Source organism: Vulpes vulpes, unplaced genomic scaffold (genome assembly GCF_048418805.1).
Source record: "Vulpes vulpes isolate BD-2025 unplaced genomic scaffold, VulVul3 Bu000000666, whole genome shotgun sequence".
NCBI lineage: Eukaryota > Metazoa > Chordata > Mammalia > Carnivora > Canidae > Vulpes > Vulpes vulpes.
Window position 1 is genome coordinate 706,470 of NW_027325671.1, and position 15,222 is coordinate 721,691.

The following is a 15,222-nucleotide window of genomic DNA, read 5'->3' on the forward strand; positions in this document are numbered from 1 at the left end:
CCCAGCAGGCATGGATTGCTCAATGAAAAGGTGTTCACTGACTTTTTTTTCTTTGTTCAAATTTCCCATCCTGATTGCTTTTTAACTGGTGAATTTTACAGTTTTATATCAACAGAAATAGGACCAGGATTTATGTTATTACTCTATAGGTAATTTTCTGTATCTCAGACATACCTGTTTCATTTCCAAGTAACCAGGTTTCACTATGGGGCATTAAGAAAGAGGAACCTAATTCCTATTTCCTCTCCTGTAAGTGAGTGTCCTTTACCACAAGAGGAGTGGAGGATAGAGGTTGGGCATGTGATGACTCTGGTCATGTGATTTGGATAAATAACTAAGAGGGGTAATTGAAAACTAATCATTACAAATGGCAGCCCATAAAGTGTGGTGGCTTAAAGGAATGGAAACAGTGAAGGGATTTTATTTTAAGAATGGAAGGTATCCCTATGATGATGGCATTGACTCATAGAGAAATTTATGATGCTTGAGAGAAAGGGAATAATCTCAGAGGAAAAAATCACTGGGTAGATGAGAGTGCATGGGGTCCATCTACCAGTAGAGAGAATGGCTTTTGGAACAGAGTTCAACCCTGAGGATGGGAAAGAATCGAGATACATGGTTTCAGGTCCTCCAGTGGCTTGGTGTTGGAAACCGTGGTAGGTCTTTCCCTCTCATTAGATGGGCACAGTCCGCTTGTGAGCTGGACCTAGGAGGACCAGTGGTGAGCTGGGCTGAGCAGAGGTGAAGGAAGGAGGCATTGGAGGTAAGGGACGCAAGACAGTGGTCATAATGATGGATCCTGGAATGGACATGGAATGGAAGCAGGTAAAAGAAAACTTGGTATGGACAATATATTTGCAGGGAGTCGTCTGTATAGATAGTGGTATCTTGAGAGTTGTGTGCTTAAATCCAGAATTTAAAAGTAATTATTGTTCATGTTGGTGAACAACGAGGAAAGAGAGAGAACCCTCGTTGACTCTGTGAAAGGTGGTGGTGAGTGATGATGATTCCAGAACAGTGGTGAGGAACAGTGACAGTACTCCAGTCACCCTCAGTAGAGAGAGGACTGATACTGCTACATCTCGTGAGAAACCTGCTGATGGTGGCTTGTGGTTATATGGGTGTAGTCATCCCCATCTTCACCTGTGTGTTTTCACTGTTTTAACTGTAACAGTGTTGGTCTATACTATTAGACAAGAATTTACATTCTCTCACGTAATATAACCTTTGTCTTTGTATTTTGTCTTAAGTCAACAAGGTGCTACTTTGCTCTTAAGAAAACCATGACTTTCCTAAAATATATATTTATTTCACAATAAGATTTCTTTCCCTACAGTTGACCATTTGATCATCACACATTTCCAAAGTTGGCATCTTAAACAATCTTCTAATATTGGCTAGAAAAATTATGGGTTATTTTTAAAAACCTTTATGGCTCATATTGTTCACTGGTATTTGTAAATTATTATGACTTAGATTAATGTGTCTCTGTGTCATACATGCAAAGTAACGTCTCCACATAAATGTCTCTTCACTCTAAGTTACCCTGCTCCCAAAGTCACTACTCTGAAGCTTATCATGGTCCAAATAGAAGGAAAAATAGTGTCACCAGGACTGATTTATATATATATATATATATATATATATATATATATTTTAAGTGTCACAGCAGAAGGGAATGCAATTCCACAAGTGTAAGCCCTCAAGCAGCAGCATATGGTTTTGGGGGTTAATAATTCTAACAGAAAAGTATTTTAATAATGAATAGGTTAAATAGAAGTTTCTATGTATATAACAGCATTGCAAATGTTTTACTTCATTGTATTTTCAGTAGTGTTTATCAAATACCAGCTATGTGCATAGAACTGTGTTTCCTCTGGATGGTAGATACACAGATTTGAAGTTTGCCTTCAACTATTTAGCAATGAAGTTAAAAAACTTATTTTTATTTTATTTTTTTTAAATTTTTATTTATTTATGGTAGTCACAGAGAGAGAGAGAGAGAGAGAGAGAGGCGCAGAGACACAGGCAGAGGGAGAAGCAGGCTCCATGCACTGGGAGCCCGACGTGGGACTCGATCCCGGGTCTCCAGGATCGCGCCCTGGGCCAAAGGCAGGCGCCAAACCGCTGCGCCACCCAGGGATCCCAAGTTAAAAAACTTATATAAAAGATATGAAATATTTTAAAAACTGTAGATGAAATTTCATGAAAACCCTCTAGTCATTTTACTTAAAAGCTCCAGGTGCTATATATTGATAAAAACATTCTTCAGGTTAACAGTATTTATAACCCTGGACACTCTGTTGCTCCAATAACATCTCTTGTTCTTTATATTTCACAAGAATTATAGTCATGTTCTTGATTTCAGAGGAAATTTTTAGTACATTATTTAAACTATCAATGATTTCTGGGTAGTAAAATAGAAGTTTTCTTGTTTTCAACCACTATTGTTATTATACTTAATAGAGGAAAATAAGAGTAAAAAGATATCTGAGCTCCCGCTATGGACAAAAACTAGTGCACAGAGTACTTTACATGTTATGTCATATGAAGGCACTAAGAAAGAAAGCATTTTGAAAACTTCATCTTATATAAAATCTAAAGAATTCATGATATTTTACATCAACTCATGGTGAGGATTGCATACCTTTATTTTTATTTAGCTTCTACACTTGTAATTGTTAGATTCCACTAGCTCTGTGTAAAATGAATATGATTGGGAAGGAGCACATTATAAAATACTCCTTTAACTGGTCTTCTTCCAGTGTCACATGTCACTGTCAAGTCTTTCAGCATTATTAGTGTTACTGTAATATGCAATAATAGCTTCTGATAATGCAATGTGGAAAATGACCTATAACTATTAATCACTTTCCAAACTGTATCTTGGAAAAGCATTTCATGAAAGTAATGACAAAATTATCAGCCATGAAAAAGAGGAAATTAAAACACCTTTAGGAAATGTCGAGAAGATAGGAAAGGATTATCTGCAAAGACTAGTGAACTTTATATTCATTTAGTCAGAGAAAAAAAGAATTATATATGCCATAGCACCACAAGTTGAGCTCTTTCCGTATATTAAAATTAAAATAACTGCTTGATTGATCATTTTTTTTAATTTTTTTTTAATTTTTTTTAAAATTTATTTATGATAGTCACAGAGAGAGAGAGAGAGGCAGAGACACAGGCAGAGGGAGAAGCAGGCTCCATGCACCGGGAGCCCGATGTGGGATTCGATCCCGGGTCTCCAGGATCGCGCCCTGGGCCAAAGGCAGGCGCCAAACCGCTGCGCCACCCAGGGATCCCTTGATTGATAATTTTTTATTGTATTTCTTGTTTCAAGTTAGATGTAGCTGGAAAATGAAAAAAAAAAAAAAAAGCATATTTTTCTCGTTTTCATGTTGGAACATGAACTATGGTGGGAATTGTGATGGCCCTGTTTTCAGGAGGTGGACTGAGATATGAGGGTACAAGCTAGGATTCTGTAGAACTGGCTCCTGGTAGAAGGTTTGGAACAAGGAAGGACAGACCTCGGAGTCAGCAGCCTTATGGATATCCCAGATACAGACAGGGTGCAGATAGACGGACCAAACTGTGTGTTTAGATTTGCAACAAGGCAAAGAAAGACACCAAGTAGTGTGAATAGAACTGGGGAACTCCATGTAGGAAGGAAGGGGACTGGTCAGGTGGTGGCAGAATGATGGAACCTGCTGGATTTGAAGCTGGTCTGTTTCTTGTGGATTCTGGATCTTTTTCACCACAAAAATGATGGTTGAAGCTAGAGATAGAGGAGCAACAAAGGTCCTAAACTACTTGTGGAAAACATTGAAATTAGTGCTAGGAGTTCTAGTCATGAGTGAATAATCCTAGAAGTGTGGATGGATCATCTCCCTCACTCCCTCCCCCTACCCACCATGCTCCTTTATGTGTATTCTGTTCTTGACCGTAAGTTATTTTGAATTTTTTCCTAAAGCTTTATTTTCCCTTAAAATTTGACTTTGTAACCCTTCTCAAGTCACCTTTATATTTACCTGCCTTTTTAATCACCCCAAACTCTATTCCAAGAATTAATTAATGCTGTCTGCTCTGATCCCTCTGAAGCTATTAGGAGTTGGGTGTTTTAGGGACTGGAGGCTATGATGGGAAAAATAAAAATGGACTTAGTTTTTATATGTTAAATTAGAAGGTAAGCGTTTAATATGTGGATTTTTTTTACTGTGACATTAGAGTGCATTTCTAATGCCTCTTTTATATTTAGCATTAGAATTTATGCTAAAATTAAAAAAATAAAAAATAAAAATAAAACTGTGGGATCCCTGGGAGGCGCAGCGGTTTTAGCGCCTGCCTTTGGCCCAGGGCGCCATCCTGGAGACCCGGGATCGAATCCCACGTCGGGCTCCCGGTGCATGGAGCCTGCTTCTCCCTCTGCCTGTGTCTCTGCTTCTCTCTCTCTCTCTCTGTGTGTGACTATCATAAATACATAAAAATTAAAAATAAATAAATAAATAAAAATTTTTAATGTTAAAAAAGAATTTATTGCTAAATATTCATACATGAAATCATTTTTCTTTTTAATATGTAAAATATTAAATATATATGATATTAAAATATTCTTTAAAATATGCATTTAAAAAATTTCAGTGGATTTTCCACTAAAAAGTAATTCATGCATATTGTGAAAAAGTTAAAAGCTCAGTAAGGAATGAAGATAAAAATTTTATTTGAAAATAATATTACAGCTAGTGGTTGTTGCAAATATTTGGGAAGAGTTTGTTCTAAGATTTTTATGTGAATATATAATTATCTGTACAAAATTTTTCTTTTCATTTATATATAAATATTTTATACTTCTTTGGACAATTAATATTACATCAGGAGCATTTTTTCATATCACTATTATATTAAAACTTTTTCTAGTGGCTATATAAATGGATACATTGTGAGTTATTTAGTATTATAATTTTATTGAACTTTCCTATTGTTTTGATCTCTTAGGTTGATTCAATTTTCTCAGATGAAACAAAAATGACATGTCATACTGCCTTGTACATAAATCATTAGGTCTACTTTGACAGAAGTTGCCTGGAGCACAGTTTTGAAAAAGAGTTTAAAGACCTTTACAAACTCTCTGGGAAAATATATCATAATTAATTACTCATAAGATATACAGGCAGGATATAGGAAGCAGGAGCTCCAGGGATATAATAGTCAGTGCCCTGTACAGGGTTTGCACAGAGTAGGAAATTGACAAGTAGAATATTCTGGAGGGAATAAATAGGGGAAACATGTATAGTATTCAGAACAACTGAACCAAATATGCTAAAGATAGTGAAGAGAAACATATGAAATATGATAGGACAAGGAAACATTATTAAATAGTACCTCAAAATAACAAAAATGTTTTTTAAAAGGTTAGATATTATATTTTTTTAAAATATACATATTTTTATAAAACATACATGACATTTCTGTAAACTATGTAAGACTTATTTCATCAGATATATAGTTAAGTAATAACATTTTCTCTAGTAATTATTTTGTTCAATATCTTCTGTTTATGACCAAAGAAACTCAAACTTCAAAAAATACGTACCTAAAGCCATGTAGGAAATTGCCATGGAATTTAAATGAGAAAATTAGTTTGTTTTATTCTGAATCCAGTACTCTTTTCACTCAGTTACATTCTCTCATAATTTAGGTATGATAATGGGCTTCAATATATGCTCTAGTAGTTTTCCCAAGAGGAACATTTCTCTATGACCAAGGTTTGCTGAGGCCAAGTTAAATGATGCACCGGCCTGTCTAGCTTTTACTTAACTAGACAAAGAGAGGCGGACAACTTCACATCATTTGATCTGTAATTTAACTTTGAAATCTAAAGGAATCATTAAAGATACTCTAAATAAAAAGAATTCCAGGAACTTACACACCTCATTGTTAGCTAATGTCTTCAGAGAAAATGTAGTAAGAAGAGGTGCTGTGATGCCACACAGCATTGTTTTCGTTGTTTGTTCCTGTTTTCAAGATCAGTGGTGTGGCTGGAAGTCCTCTCCAGCGTGCATCCACGACACAGGTAAACATGCCCGCAGCAGCCCATAGATCATGTTCAAGTGGCCTTACTCACTGCAGTCATTAAAGTAATGTGCAAGTTCATGCCCTGGGCTCTAAATGAACTGGCTCTATGGCCTGCTGCTGTAAAAAAAAAAAAAAAAAAAAAAAGTGATGATCGGCATCCTCCTCTTTGACTAATGACGAGCTCTGACTTTCCATTCTGCTCAGGGTCTCCAGAAGTAGCTGGACCACTTGCCTAATTACTAGAAGACAGAAGGACTCAATATTAACAAGACCAAAGTAAACAAACAAAAGTCACTTTGCACAGGTAATCCTCAGCATCTGGTTGCCAATTCACCATGTTGATAGATTTAGGTATTGGGGCGGGGGGTGCATTTTGCAGTTTACACATCCTGGAAAATCTGCTAGGTGAAGAAGTTACGTTCAAAATTGAAACTAAGAATTTTATAAAATTCAGTTCAAGATTCTTTCATAATTGTAGGCAAGTCTGTTGTATTTTCGGAAGTAGAACTCTAAGGTGTCAACCAAGGGTGTTTAACTGTTTGAGTTGATTCAAAGTTTTGAAAGGATAGGTCCACCCTCATATCTACCACCTCTACCCAGACAAGAGATCAGCTTCATAAAGACACTCTTAATAAATGGTACCACATCTTCCAAATACTTGTCAGAGACCTCCAATTACCTGCTATAGACCTCCTGTCAGAAGTCAGAGGCAATATATTATTAAAATTAATAATTTAGAATGTAAATTCTTTCTATTTTGGGAACTCTGCTTGTATCAGGATCAGCATTTTAGCCCTCCCTGGGAATGCCTTCCAGAAACATGGCTTTAATAATACTGCAGTGATATGATGACTCTGTCTTTATGGAGACCGAAGATAAGAAATTACCTGCTGGGAGCTTTTTGGAATTTCGTGGAAACCTGATATTGGAAACCTGTCTCACACTGTTGTTACTTGATTTAATGTCAATGAAATATTTTAGTACTACATGCATACTCCTACTATAATGAAAATAATAATAGTAGTAGTAATATTATTAAAAAGTGCAATTCTTTTTTCCTAAGAAATGCTAATTAATTCATTTATGGAATAGGTTTGTGGCTGCATCTCCCTTCCTTACTGCTGCATTGCTGGCCCTCAGAGCAGTGCTAGATGTAGAGGACGAATTCAGAGTATTTGTGTTGAGGGTACGAGTTCACTAATGAACCTACTGTGTTTTTATGTTCCATTTTAGTTGAAAAGCGAATGATTTGCTTAATTGTAATAACAGACTTTAGTTGTGTGGCACAAAGGTCTCATCTCTGTTGTTGCATTGATCATATTCTTTGACCTTTATTTTAATGGCCATGTTGGATCTGCGTCTTCCCCTTTGAGCTACTTGCATATCATTTCAGAATTAGCCCATTTACTTTGATGAATCCCTGGGTTCCCAAATTGCAGTTTCCTCTCTAAACAGCCCGAATTGAAACTCATTTAATCAAGTGGAATGAGATATATTCAGTTTAAGATGAGGAAAATTAACTTAAACCTATCCTTCATTAATAAAATCTCTAGGCTGATGTCTTTTTCTCTTGAACTAGACTATGTTCCTTATTTTAGCCCAAAGCAAAGCAAAACACTCCATGTTAGTACATGAATCTGCAACTTCACACATAAAAAAAAGACACAAATACCAGTTTCTTTTGTCTATATGCAGTTATCCCAAATTTATCATTTTAAAAAAATATTTCTTCCAGTGATTTTCCCCATTTCTTTCAATGTTTTTTTTTTTTTTTTTTTTTTTTTTTTTTTTTTATTTATGATAGTCACACAGAGAGAGAGAGAGGCAGAGACACAGGCGGAGGGAGAAGCAGGCTCCATGCACCGGGAGCCTGATGTGGGACTCGATCCCGGGTCTCCAGGATCGCGCCCTGGGCCAAAGGCAGGCGCCAAACCGCTGCGCCACCCAGGGATCCCTCTTTCAATGTTTTTTAATTGTCCTTTGAAAATATACTTTTCTCCAGAGTCTACAGCAGTTCAACCATGTACTTATCATTACTTGCTTATCTTGGATTTCCTTTGTGTTTGGGAGATTTTTTTCACGTATTTGTACTTGGTGATTACAAGTGGATTTGCTTTGTGTTTGGGAGATTTTTTTCACGTATTTGTACTTGGTGATTTGTACTTTTAATATTGTAATGTTAAAAATCAAATTATTATGGATTTTGAAGTAAAATCCATAGTTGCTGTAGTTGCTGTTCATTTGTACATTTGTTTAATGGTGGGTGCCGTATGTGTTTTATATGGTGGTGTTTTTGCTATAGTTAGCTTTTTTTATATATTAGCAGAAGATAGATCTTGAGCATATTTACATGGAAGTTTCTGGACACACAACTTACTTCTCCATAAGTGTATAAAAGAATAATTACAGCCTTACTAACATGTCACAGGAAATAGAGTCTTCATATAAAAATGTTACAAAGATTTCTGTTGGATAATTCTAAGTGCTTTTGTAGCAAATCCTTTATTATGTCTCTAGGTCATTTGAGAGTTTATTTAGCAGCACTTTCTACGAGAAAGCTTTACAAAGTGAAGACAGTGTCTTAAAACAGCCTGTTAACGAAAGCTACTCCACTAAAACAGTATCTAAATATACTTTCATGTCAACGCAGGAAGTGAACAGGTTGTTTTTGTTAGAAATGTGGACGTAGTGTAAACATTTCTCCATGATGAATTGTAATGGGTGAATTTTAGCAACATATTTACCCTGATAGTCACTGTGGCAGGTTGTATTGTAGAGAAGTGGCCACAGTGTTATTTCCAATTTCTTGTGACCTTCTTTCTTCTGATGCGAGTGTGACACTTCCCTGTTAATAGGTGGATTCTGTAATTCTGCCTTCCTTACTTGGGCTTGAGCCTGTGGAGGAAATGACATCATATGACTTTTGAGGCTTGGGTATGACAGACAGTGTTATCTTCTTATCTGGTTTTTTCCATACTCATTCTTAGAAACCAGCCACATAAAGTGAAGGTGGTTATGTGGAGAGACGCTCAGTCTCTGGGCAGATAGCACCATCTGAACTCCCATCTGACACCAGCATCAACTTGCCATTTGAGCCATTGATGGCCCCCAGACAAGTAGCCCCAAATGATGCCATATGGAGCAAAGACAGTTGGTTCCCACTGATGTTTGGAGATTGATGACCAAGATAAATGACTGTTGTAGTTTTTTTTTTTTAAGATTTATTTATTTATTCATGAGAGAGAAAAAGAGAAAGAAAGAGAGAGAGAGAGAGAGGGAGGCAGAGACATTCCTATCTTAGACCATTCCTATCTTAATCTTCTAAGTCATGTGATTCTATACATGCTGAAGTTACTCTAAAAATCAGCCTGTTGGGTAGCCCCGGTGGCTCAGCGGTTTGGCGCCATCTTCAGCCCAGGGTGGGATCCTGGAGTCCCGGGATCAAGTCCCATGTCGGGCTCCCTGCATGGAGCCTGCTTCTCCCTCTGCCTGTGTCTCTGCCTCTCTCTCTCTCTCTCTCTCTCTCCCTCTCTCTCCCTCTTTCTATGTCTCTATGTCTCTCATGAATGAATAAATAAAATCTTTTAAAAGAAACTAAAATTATTTAAAAAATAAAAATAAAAATCAGCTTGTTGAAATAGAATTCATGTGCTGTACAGTTCAACCATTTCAGTGGTTTTCAGTATATTCAGAGATGTGCAGCCATACCCACAACCTAATTTTGAAATATTTTGTCCCTTCAGAAAGAAATACTGTGCCCATAAAGAGTCATTCTGCATTTCCCCCAAACCTCACAGCCCTGGAAGACAACTAATCTACTTTCTGTCTCTATAGATTTTTCCATTCTGGCCATTTCACATAAACAAAATCATAAATAAATGTAGTGTCTTTTGTGAATAACTTCTTTCGCTTACCATGTTTCAAGGTTCATCCTTGTTGCAGTATACATCATTATTTCATTCCTTTTTATTTCCAGGTGATATCCCATTGTATGGATGTGTCTCATTTCATTTATCTGTTCGTCTATTGGTGACCTTTGATGTTGTTTCTGCTTTTTGGTTATTGGGAATACTGTTGCTATGACTAGCTGTATCTATTTTTGTGTTTTTATTTCACTTGGGTAAATACCTAGGGATGGAAATGCTAGGTCATATAGTAACTCTAGGTTTACCATTCTAAGGAGCCGCCAAATTGTTTTTCAAAGAGCCTGCACCTGTTAGGGTTCCAATTTCTTCACATCCTTGTTCTTGTATGTCCTTTGTATTGCAGTTACCCTCATGGACTGTGGCAGCTTTTTTAAATGAACTGCTAAGCCAGAGCCTAATAACACATGCCAAACCATTCTATAGCAGATTGGGAATAAATTTTAGGGATGCCCGGGTGGCTCAGAGGTTTAGCGCCTGCCTTTGGCCCAGGGCGTGATCCTGGAGTCCCGGGATTGAGTCCCACATCAGGCTCCCTGCATGGAGCCTGCTTCTCCCTCTGCCTATGTCTCTGTCTCTCTCTTTCTCTCTGTGTGTCTCTCATGAATAAATAAATAGAATCTTTTAAAAAAAGAGAATAAATTTTAAATACTATATTTTAAAATATTTAGCAGCGTGTTTATGGAATAGACAAAATAAGCTCCTCAACATAAGTTGTTGTAAGCCCCAGCATTCTGGGACAGTATACCAATGCCTGTGAAGGGTCTAGAAGCTAAAAGTTATGTGTCAGGTGAAGGAGCTGTTGATGTTTGGTTTTTGGATTGTTGTGATAGGGTAGAATGGGAAGGAGGATGGGAAGAGCTGCCTTGAAATATTTGTTATGGAGAAGGAGAAAACCTCTATTAGTTAGGTATTACTCAACTGAGAAGAGAATTAGGATAAAGGATCAAAATTTGGGGGTGGCAAGTTTCAGTTTTGTATCAGACATGATTCTTCGTTTCAAAATTAAGCAACTTTAAACTGAAAAAGGAATAACTCAGTGCCTTAACTAACTCTTGAAATATTGGGAACGTCCTAAAGAGTCAGACTTAAGGTTTATATCGCTAAGGTTAATGACCAGTTTTATTGCAAATCTACCTTGAGGATAGATTCAAAATGTGGAAATTTTTAAACGTGCAAGAATTGCTCTTAATTGACGCTGACAAATGACAGATTTTGAAAAGTACCAAAAAGTACGAGTAAGTACTTTTTTCTGTCTCTTCAGGAAATTCAGTAACAATGATCAGTCGCAGACTTTTTGACCACTGGGTGGCAGCACAGAAATATACCAGCGCTGCCTGTAAATGGAGTGGTATCTGATGGCTGCAACCTTGGATGGGGTTGGGTGGGCCTTTTGCTGCCAGCTTCATTCATTGCCTTTCCATAGATGCCCAAAATATATTATTATTTTTCTGACTAGTACATGAAACTAAGATATGACAATCCTAGGATACTAGGGTATGAAAAAGTTGGAAAGGCTATGTACTGTTAACATTGCCTGACAACAATAAAACAAAAGTAAAAATCAGAGCTGCCCAAAAATTCAAAGAAAGAAAGAGGAATCTTTAGTTATTAGAATTAAGGAGAATGTAAATGAATATCTGTTAGGGACTCACATTGGATAAAAAGTTTGATTAAATGAACTCAGGTCTCCTCCAAATGTTAAAGATCTTTGAAGTTTGTCGTTCAACTTGTTAGCAAAAACAAAAATCTATTATTAATATTCCATCACTAAAGATAAATGTTACAAATTATTTTTAATATTGGAATGTTTAAATATATGCAGATGTTTATACCTGCTAAGAGTCTTTTTTTAGTTATCTGAGATTGTTAATAATTTCTGAATATTTGGTGTCTGTCAACAAACTATTATTATATAGCATTAGAAACTAATGCCTTCATGAGTCCAGTTAAAGACTTGAGCTAAGATATTTGATGAACCTTTGATAATTTGCCTTTGAAGAGGCAATAGGCATTACTGGGCTGAAAATATTTCTTCCAGGTGTAAGGACAAATTAAATTTTCAGTACTTTTGCAATGGAACAGGGTAAACTAGTAGTGACTCCTGAAGGTAAAGGGTGTCATTTTGTTTTAAGGATTTATTCATCAGTGGGTATGGGATTTGGGCCAATATTTAATATGGTGGGAAAAGTGATGTGTTTGGCATCGGTGCATTTGATTTAAATTCCTCCAGCATTTTCTTACTGAAAATCCTTGGTTAAGATATGCAACATCTTTTCAAAACTAAGTTTGATCATCTAGGAAAATGAAGAGAGTTACAGCTCAGAGTCATGATGGAATGTATGCAAATTATAACACAAATTATACAGACATGTTAGTTAATAAATTTATTGTGATCCCATGGAGATCTGTGCTCCTTAATTAGTTTATAGAAACCTGATTAATTAGTTTATATCAACCAGTTCTTTGACACTTAACCATATATGCAATCTCAAACTTTGAATGAATTCATGAAACCCAAAGGTAAATCTGAGGGTTTCTATGGTTATCTATGAACTTTTTAGAGAAGAAGAGGATACTTGGCTGAGGAACAACAGGAACAAATAAACTTTTAGAGTTTTACTTATGGTCAGATTATTACATGTGATGTTATATAAATACGATGAAGAGAGTGTGAGAGGTGTTTTGAAGCTCCTGATTATACTTATGTTAGATTTCAACTTTTAGAAGAATATATAATCATTTTTTCTGTCATTTTTTTTTTCATTAAACTCTTTATAAAGCAATTCAGAAGAAACAAATGAGTCTAGAACCCTTGATAATCAGGTAGCTTGTATTGCTGTGCTTTAAAATCTGAAACCACAGGTATGTAGGCGTGCCCCAGCACAGGCCAATATCTGATATTAAGGAGTCTGGGTAAAATCAAAGAAAGCAAGTGTCTTTCTCATCTTGGTCTTCTCCTGGGTCAATTGTTGTAATTGAGAGAAGAGAGAGGCCTTTCCTACAGAAGCAGGAGCTCAGAGCCAATGATGACTGGAAGAACAGTAGGCCCCAGGGTTTGCATAAAGCTTGGACTGGTTGGGATTCTCACAAAATTAGATAGGAGACTCCAGGTGATCCTAATTAAAATTCAAAGACATTAGCCACTATTTGAGTTATATTATGGAAAGTGCTTCTGTGTCTCTTTGACGTATCCTTCTTTTGTATACTATAGGAAGGACCTTCCATGATGCTCGAATACGGAAGCTACTCTTTGTGCAGTGGTTACGATTTTAAAAATGACATTATTCAGTCAATGAAAAACATGACTTAACAATAGTAATAAATTTCATTCTTAACCACCAAAGTTGAATTGATTGTGTAAAATGCATTTCAGGAGTTCTGATGTTTATAGCTATTGGACTATTTTATGTAAGTGAAATAAACCCACCCATTTCGTTCAAATTTTTGGAATATTCAAGAAAATGTTAATAGTTTAATGAAACTTACTTTATGCATTTTCCAAAAATCTCTATTTGATAACAAAATTCCTACTATCATGGCTCCAGTACTTTCTAATTTCATAACTGTTGGTGATTTAACTTTAGGTTGAATGAATGAATGGATAGTTAAGTGCATAAGGATGGCTGGGAATTGCGTGTGGAGAGAAAATACAGTCCAGCGAGAGGAAGACCGTGAAGCCTCCATCCCCGCACCGTGTTCCCTCAGGACCCTGGGCTGTCAACACTCCCGAAGGCAACCGTTAGCTCGACTCTGTCATTATCTCGGCTTGCTCTTGAACCTCACATAAGTGAGCTTTCCTGCGCCCTTCTGTTCCGCTCTTCAACGGCCTCTGGGTATTCTATGATGTATACACCAGTTTCATTAAATATTCCCTAACTGAACACTTATTTCCAATATACATATCATATACAAATATTCCAATATTATATATATATATATATTAAGAATGTCGCAAGGGGTGTGCTCGTGTGCGAGAAACTTCCATCGGAGGGAGACACGGTGGGCCGAGGGCTCCCCCGCTTCGGGCCCAGCGGAACCTCCGATCGCGCGGTCCCGCCGCACGTGGTCTCTGAGACCTCCCATCACGGTACCCTCGGGACCCGGACCGCAAGAGCTGTCGGCCCCAGTTTCCCTCCCGGAAGTGGCGCGGGGGTGACTCTCGCCGTTTCCGCCGCCGAGGGGGCGGGGCTGGGGCTGGGGCTGCCCTGCCTTTGCGGTCGCGGTCGCGGTCGCGGGCTGATGACGCAGGGCGCCGCGTGCTCCCCCCACGTGTGCTGCGGTTCTCCCGGCGTCTGCGGGGCTGCCGCTTCGGCTCTCCCCGGGGGCGTAGTTGCTGGCGCTTGCCGCGCGCGACCTCCGCGGCTCGGGGGGTGCTCCGAGCGCTACGTAGGGAGCGCTGGGGGCCGCCGGGGGCAGCAGGGCCTGCGGACATGGAGCACCTTTTCCTGGAGGTGGCGGCTGCCCCGCTGCGCTTACTCGCTGCCAAGAACGAGAAGAGCCGTAGCGAACTGGGCAGGTTCTTGGCCAAACAGGTAAAAGCAGGGGGAGGGGGAGGGGGAGCGGGAGGGGAATCGCCGGGCCGGGACCCTGTCGCCCCCGTGGCGCGCGCCCCGCGGCCCTGAGCGAGACGCACTACGCTCGCGGTACGGAGGTTCGGCGTTGTGCCCTCCAGGCCCCCTCCCCAGGGCTGGCCAGGGGCGGGGACGTCCGCGCGCGTCTGAGGACATTGGAAGAAGCCTTTTGTGCTCACCCGAGAGACCCTTCCGCTCCCTGCAGCCGCCGAGCGCTCTGTGGCAGACACGGCCTCCCGAAGGAGACGTGGGTGGTTTTCCCTGCGATTGGGGTTGGATCTCAGCCCGTTCGACACGTGTGTCCCTTAAGTGTGCCGAGTCTGAGCCACCCCCGTCAGTCGGGGTGACTTCTTGTTGTTCCCCCTCTGCGTCCCATCCCGTAGTTCGGGCCCGCAGACACGTATTGACTGCGTTCCTGCTTCACGGGAGGCAGCCGTGCGCTTCTGTGAGGAGACGGAGACGTTCGTGACGGTCTCTGCCCGCAGCGGACTAACTACAGCGTCTGTTTTTGGAGACAGTCGGTCAACACAGAAAACAGCCGAAGGACGAAGCAAGACAGCGAGTACGAACTGTGACGACATTGACCATATGCGTTAGGAGGTGAATTAGAGTCTTCTAGGAAGTGGGTGTTTGGCCTTTTAAGAGCCTTC

The 15,222-nt window shown here is 39.0% G+C and overlaps 1 protein-coding gene and 1 long non-coding RNA gene across 8 annotated transcripts in view; one reads left to right on the top strand and one right to left on the bottom strand.

Moving 5' to 3' along the window:
* Nucleotides 1-4,699: 4,699 nt before the first annotated feature.
* On the bottom strand, nt 4,700-15,101 carry LOC140596465 (uncharacterized). 2 transcript variants are annotated; one of them, XR_011998441.1, is made up of 3 exons: nt 14,752-15,069; nt 8,820-8,970; nt 4,700-6,314 (listed from the first exon to the last, which is right to left on the bottom strand). It is a non-coding gene; the product is annotated as an uncharacterized lncRNA (long non-coding RNA). The 2 variants fall into 2 exon arrangements; XR_011998442.1 differs by having other exon boundaries at nt 4,945-6,192; nt 14,752-15,101.
* The window catches only part of LOC140596464 (midasin-like), a 167,563-nt gene continuing 166,521 nt past the window's right edge, over nt 14,181-15,222 (top strand). For all 6 annotated transcript variants that reach the window (XR_011998439.1, XR_011998438.1, XR_011998440.1 and 3 more), the window contains exon 1: nt 14,181-14,533. Coding sequence is in view for 3 of the 6 variants with exons in the window: in XM_072745104.1 (XP_072601205.1) it covers nt 14,432-14,533 (102 nt within the window). In the remaining 3 variants the exon portion in view is untranslated. The remainder of the gene's footprint in view (nt 14,534-15,222) is intronic.